Below are 6,487 nucleotides of genomic sequence, written 5' to 3' on the forward strand. Positions count from 1 at the left end.
CTGGATGGATCTTGGGGGGGGTGGTGGTTCTGGGGACTCTCGTCTGCATTCTGGGGGGTTCCTGGGGGATTTGGAGGGTCCTGGGGGATTTGGGGGGGGGGTTCCAGGGTGGTTTTGGGGCATCCCAAGAGATTTGGGGGGTCCTGGGTGGGGTTGGGGGGGATTCAGGGAGGCCTTGGGTAGATTTGGGGGGGTCCTGGGTGGATTTTTGGGGGTCCTGGGGTGGTTTTGGGGCATCCCAGGGTTTTTGGGGGCGGGAGGGGGGGGAGTTGGGGATGGATTTGGGGGGGGGTTCCAAGGGGGTTTGGGGGGGGACTTGGGGGGGGGGACGGGACCCTGGAGTGGTTTTGGCGCTTCCCGGGTGCGTTTTTTTGGGGGGTTCCCGTGGCCTTCCAAACTCAAAGCGGGGCGGGGTCTATGGGGCGGGGGCGCCCCCCCCCAGGCTGCCCCGAGAGAGGGTGCGGCTGCGGCCCCGCTCGCCCTCCCCGGAGGCGGAGCTGGAGACGGAGGCGGTACGGAAGCGGGAGAGGCACGTCATGGCCGCCGCCGCCACTGCCGGGAGGGCGTGGCGTCAGGGGACACGCCCCCTGCCCCGCAAGCCCCGCCCCTTGGAGCCCCCCCCGCCCCCCGCAGCGCCCCCCCCCCCAGGGGGGTTAGTGCAGGGGGAAATGCCCTCAGGCCCCGCCCCCGGGGTGTAGGCCACGCCCCCTCCCCGAAGCCACGCCCCCTCCCCGAAGCCCCGCCCCACGCCAACGCAAGGAAACAGGCCCCGCCCCCTCCAAGCGGCTCCAGTAGGGTTAATGGAAGGGAGGAGGCCACGCCCCCTTGCCGCAAGCCATGCCCCCAAGCCCCCAGTGGGGTTAGTGCGGAGCTGCAGGACACGCCCCCTTTATTAGGCCACGCCCCCCCACGGGGTTAGTGCAGGGGAGGCGTCCCCGAGGCCACGCCCCCTCCCCGAGGCCACGCCCCTCGTGCACCCCGTGACATCACACGTGACCTCACAAAGGGGCGGTGCCGTCACACGTTGGAGGGGGGGAGGGGGAGGGGGGAGGTGACGTGAGGCGGGGGGGGAGGGTGTGGCCTCACGCGTGGCATCACCGCTGACGTCATCGCTGACGTCTCTCCCTACCTGGCCCCACGCTGCGCTTGCGGTCCAGGACGTGGGGGACTGGGGGGCGGGGTAATTAACCCCCCGGAGCAATTAATTACCCCCCCGGGTCACTGATTACCCCCACACCCCCCCCCCCCCGCAGCCATTCATTACCCCCCCAGGGCCATTAATTAACCTGCAGGGGGGCTAATAATGCACCCCACCCCCTCGGGCAGATTTATACCCCAGGAAAAGCAGTTAATTACCCTCCCCGGAGCACTAATTAACCCAGGGGTCATTAATTGCTGTCCCCGGGGGTCTTCATTACCCCCCAGGGCAATTAATTGCCCCCCCCCTTGGGTGCTAATTTCTCCCCGGGGGGGGGGGGGTTAATTACCCCCGCGGGGGGGGGGTTAATGAGCTCTCATGAATATTAATGAGCACTAATTGTACTCACTGTAGCCCATGCCCTGCACGAAGTACTTGAAGGCCTCTGTCAGCTTGGCCGGCTAGGGGGGGCGGGGGGGGGGTCAAGACCACGCCCCTTTAGGCCACGCCCCCTTTAAGCCACACCCCAACCCCCCCATAGGGGGCCCCTCCCCTTTAAGCCCCGCTCCCTCCCCTTAGGCTACGCCCCCTCCCCCTCAAACCACACCCACACCCCCCTTATATGGGGGACGCCCTGAGGCCACGCCCCCTCCCCCCTTAGCCACGCCCCCCCCAACCAACCCCTTCTATGGCTTTGGTGCGCCCTTACGCCACACCCCCTCCCTTCCAAGCCCTGCCCCTACAGCCCCCCATAGAAGGCCGGTGCCAGGCCACGCCCCCCCTTAGGCCATGCCCCCTCAGTCTCCCAGACCACGCCCCCTCCCCCTTAAGCCACGCCCCCCCGTTGGCGCTGGTGACCTTTGACCCCTCACCTGGCTGAGCTGGGGCTGCCCCCCTCCGTCCGCCATCTGTGGGGTGTCAAAGGTCACGGTGTAGGGGGTCAAAGGTCACGGGGTCGGGGGGTCAAAGGTCACCTTGAGGAAGGAGGTCTGGGTGGGGTCCAGCTTGGCGTTGCACTCCACCTGGGGGGGGGGGGGACGGGCCGTGGCGGGGGTCACGTGACTCCACGAGGGTCACGGGACGGGCCATGTGACCCCGGCACGTGACCTCACGGGGGGGCGGGGTCAGGTGACGTCACTCACCACGGCCTCCTCGTGGGGGGAGCCGTCGCCCACCACCAGCAACATGGGGCAGCTTTGGGGGGGGGTGGAGGGGAGAGGGGGTCAAAGGTCACTGTGGGGGGTCGGAGGCCATCCCGGAGGCACGGGGTCAAAGGTCAGAGGGGCGAGGGGGGGTCGCTCACCGCAGGCTGCCGGCCCCGCTGCGCGCCAGGCCCAGGTCACCGCGGCTGCGCGGCCCCGGCAGGAGCAGGAGCAGGAGCAGGAGCAGGAGCAGGAGCAGGGAGCCGCCACCGCCACGGTGAGTGCCCCCAGTACACACCAGTACACACCGGTGCCCCCCCGGTGCCCTCCCAGTATAGCCCAGTGCCCTCCCAGTGCCTCCCAGTACAGCCCAGTCCCTCCTAGTGCCCCCCAGTACAGCCCAGTCCCTCCCAGTGCCCCACAGCCCCCTCCCAGTGCCTCCCAGTATAGCCCAGTGCCCCACAGCCCCCTCCCAGTGCCTCCCAGTATATCCCAGTGCCCTCCCAGTGCCCCACAGCCCCCCCCCAGTGCCCCCCAGTACAGCCCAGTGCCTCCCAGTGCCCCACAGCCCCCCACCTGTTGTACATGCCCCACAGCAGGGGGGCGTTGGGGGTCGCCCCCAGCCGGGCCCGGCTGCTCTGCACGGCCGGGGGGGCGGCCGACAGCTCCTCCTGTGGGGCAGACCCACAAGTGAGCCGCAACTGACCCCCCGCCGCTCCCCCGGACCCACAACCGACCCGTAACCCACCCCGAGACCCATAACTGACCCACCCCAGGGCCACGGCTGACTCACCACCGACCCACAAGTGACCCCCCAGGACCCATAACTGATGCCCCCAGCCCCACAAGTTCCTCCCCCCAGCCCCACAAGTGCCCCCGGCCCCACCTGGGTGAAGAGATGGGCCAGGATCATGTCGGTGGTGGAGGACGTCAGGCCCGAGAGCTGTGGGGCAGCAAGTGGGGCGCCATGGGACCCACAGCGACCCATAAGGAGCCACGGGACCCATGGAACCTACAGGGACCCATGGGACCCACAGAGACCCATAGCGACCCATAAGACCCATAGAGACCCACAGTGACCCATAGAGACCCACGGGACCCATTGGGACCCATGGGACCCACAGAGACCCGTGGGACCCACAGGGACCCGGCGGGACCCATAGGTGCCCCATAGTCCCATGGACACCCGTAAGTGACCCACAGAACATCTAGAGGTGCCCCATAGCGCCGTGGAGACCCATAAGTGACCCGCGGCTGCTCCGTAGCCCCATGGAGACCCATAAGTGACCCATAGGTGCCCCATGGAGACCCATAGAAGAACTAAGGGGGCCCCATATGCCCACGGAGACCCACTAGAGCGCCCCACAGCCGCCCCATGGCCGCCCCACGGCCGCCCCACCTTGTGCGCGGCCCAGTCCATCCAGCCCTTGGCCTGGGGGTCGATGTTGACCAGCACCAGCCCCTCCACCGCCTCGGGGTGCAGCAGCTGTGGGGCAGGGCCGGGGGTCACCTCCTGCCCCACGGCGGTCCTCTCTGCCACATAGACACCTCCCCGGACCCATAGATTCCCCGCCGGCCCCACAGTGACCCCCAAGAACCCAACGCAGGAGCTCCTCAAACCTCCTCCGGACCCACAGCGATCCCACCCAAGGGCCCTCCTGCCCCACAGCGACCCCCCTGCCCCATAGCGACCTCCCCAGCCCCATAGATTCCCCCCCCAGAGCCCTCCAGACCCACGGCGACCCCCCCAGACCCCCAAATTCCCCCCCCGGAGACCCTTCAGGACCCCTCCAGAACCCCCCCAGATCCCTCCAGCCCCACAGCGACCCCCAAGTTCTCCCCCAAGGAACCCCCCCAAACCCCCTCCAGACCCACAATGACACTCCCCCCCCCCCCGACCCACATGTGTCCCCCCAGATGCCCCGCAACCCCCCCGCCAGACCCACAGATCCCCCCCAGGTGACCCATAGCCCCCCTGAGACCCACAGAACCCCACAGAACCCCCCCCAGATGCCCCATACACCCCCCCCAGAGACCCTCAGGACCCCCCCTCCAAGGACCCACAGATCTCCCCCCCCCAAGATGCCCCATAACCACCCCCGAGCCCCTCCATGTGCCCCCCCCCCCCCAGCCCCACTCACCCCAAATTTCGCCAGGACGAAGGCACCGGCCCCCACCCCCATCCCGATGATGCTGGCGATGCTGGGGGCGGGGGGTGGAGTGTCACGAGGTCAAGGTCATCCTGACCCCCCCCCCCCCGCTATGGGGCAGCCCCCCAACTCACTTGAGGTACTGGAGGATGCAGGGGATCATCTCGGCCAGTTGCTCCAGCGAGGGGTACTGGTACCTGGGGGGCAGGGGGGGGTCAACGGGTCAACGGGGGGGTGACAGGGGGTCAACGGGGTCAACTCGGGGGTTGGTGGGGTCAATGGGGCCAGCTTGGGGGTCAATGGGATCATGGGAGGTCAACTGTGGGTCAACGGGGCCAACTTGGGGGTCAATGGGATCATGGGAGGTCAACTGTGGGTCAACGGGGCCAACTTGGGGGTCAATGGGATCATGGGAGGTCAACTGTGGGTCAGCGGGGCCAACTTGGGGGTCAGCGGGGCCAACTTGGGGGTCACTGGGGTCAACCGGGAGGTCGGTGGGGCCAACTTGGGGGTCAATGAAGCCAACTGGGGGGCCAATAGGGTCAAATCGGGGGTCGGTGGGGTCAATGGGATCATGGGACGTCAACTGTGGGTCAACGGGGCCAACTTGGGGGTCAGCGGGGCCAACTTGGGGGTCAATGAAGCCAACTGGGGGGCCAACAGGGTCAACTCGGGGGTCGGTGGGGTCAATGGGATCATGGGAGGTCAACTGTGGGTCAACGGGGCCAACTTGGGGGTCAGCGGGGCCAACTTGGGGGTCAATGAAGCCAACTGGGGGGCCAACAGGGTCAACTCAGGGGTCGGTGGGGTCAACGGGGCCAACTTGGGGGTCAATGGGATCATGGGAGGTCAACTGTGGGTCAGCGGGGCCAACTTGGGGGTCACTGGGGTTAACCGGGAGGTCGGTGGGGCCAACTTTGGGGTCAGTGAAGCCAACTGGGGGGCCAACAGGGTCAATTCGGGGGTCGGTGGGGTCAATGGGGCCAACTTGGGGGTCAATGGGATCATGGGAGGTCAACTGTGGGTCAGTGGGGCCAACTTGGGGGTCAATGGGATCATGGGAGGTCAACTGTGGGTCAGCGGGGCCAACTTGGGGGTCAGCGGGGCCAACGGGGAGGGGCAACGGAGACTCAAGGTGGTCAATCAAGGGTTCAAGCGGGATCAAGCGGGGCGGGATCAGCGGGGCTGGGGGAGGGGGGGGTTGGGGGGCGGGCGATGGGGGTCGCGGGGCGCCGTGGGTTGCACCCTGGGGGGTAGGGGGGGGCGCCCTCCTCCATGCCGGGGGGGTCGACGTGGACCACCAGGAAGTTCTTGACGATCTCCCCCATCTCCTCGTGGGCGAAGAGCGGGGCGAAGCACGACTCGTCTGGGGACAGCCCCACCCCACGGCTATGGGGCTGGACCCACGGCCGTGGGGCAGGGGGCACCCATGGGGCCAGGGAAGGGATGGAAGGGCCCCAGGTGCCCGGGGAGGGGGGACCCAGGGGACTGGGGAGGGGACCCAGGTGGCCGGGGGGACCCCCACCTATGGGGCTGGACCCGGATCTATGGGGCAGAGGGGACCCAGGTGTCCAGGGGCACACACATCTATGGGGCTGGGACCCCCACCTGTGGGTCTGTCCCCCCATCTCTGGGTCTGGGTCCCCCATCTATGGGTCTTGGACCCCCTGGTGTGGGTCTAGAACCCCTATCTCCAGGTCTGGGACCCCCAGGTGTGGGTCTGGAACACCCGTCTCTGGGTCTGGGCCCCCCATGTGTGGGTCCGTCCCCCCACCTCTGGGTCTGGGCCCCCCGTGTGTGAGCCTGGTCCCCCATCTATGGGTCTGGGCCCCCCATGTGTGGCTCTGGGACCAACCTCTATGGGTCTAGAACCCCCAGGTGTGGCCCTGGTCCCCCATCTCTGGGTCTGGGCCCCCCATGTGTGGGTCTGTCCCCCCATCTCTGGGCCTGGTCCCCCATCTATGGGTTTGGGACCCCCAGGTGTGGGTCTAGAACCCCCATCTCCAGGTCTGGGACCCCCATCTGTGGGTCTGGAACCCCCATCTCTGGGTCTGGGC

At 67.9% G+C, this 6,487-nt stretch overlaps 1 protein-coding gene across 1 annotated transcript; it reads right to left on the reverse strand.

Moving 5' to 3' along the window:
* Window positions 1–380: 380 nt before the first annotated feature.
* LOC141736880 (protein NDRG2-like) lies at window positions 381–5,792 on the reverse strand. The gene is made up of 13 exons (XM_074571515.1): window positions 5,676–5,792; window positions 4,565–4,627; window positions 4,422–4,482; window positions 3,680–3,766; window positions 3,167–3,223; window positions 2,857–2,951; window positions 2,442–2,486; window positions 2,281–2,332; window positions 2,113–2,160; window positions 2,011–2,046; window positions 1,548–1,599; window positions 1,130–1,168; window positions 381–552 (listed from the first exon to the last, which is right to left on the reverse strand). The coding sequence occupies exons 1-13, from the start codon at window positions 5,756–5,758 to the stop codon at window positions 416–418; spliced, it is 855 nt and encodes a 284-aa protein (XP_074427616.1). The 5' UTR covers window positions 5,759–5,792; the 3' UTR covers window positions 381–415.
* Between the last annotated feature and the right edge of the window lie 695 nt (window positions 5,793–6,487).

Source organism: Larus michahellis, unplaced genomic scaffold (assembly GCF_964199755.1).
Source record: "Larus michahellis unplaced genomic scaffold, bLarMic1.1 SCAFFOLD_92, whole genome shotgun sequence".
Classification (NCBI taxonomy): Eukaryota; Metazoa; Chordata; class Aves; order Charadriiformes; family Laridae; genus Larus; species Larus michahellis.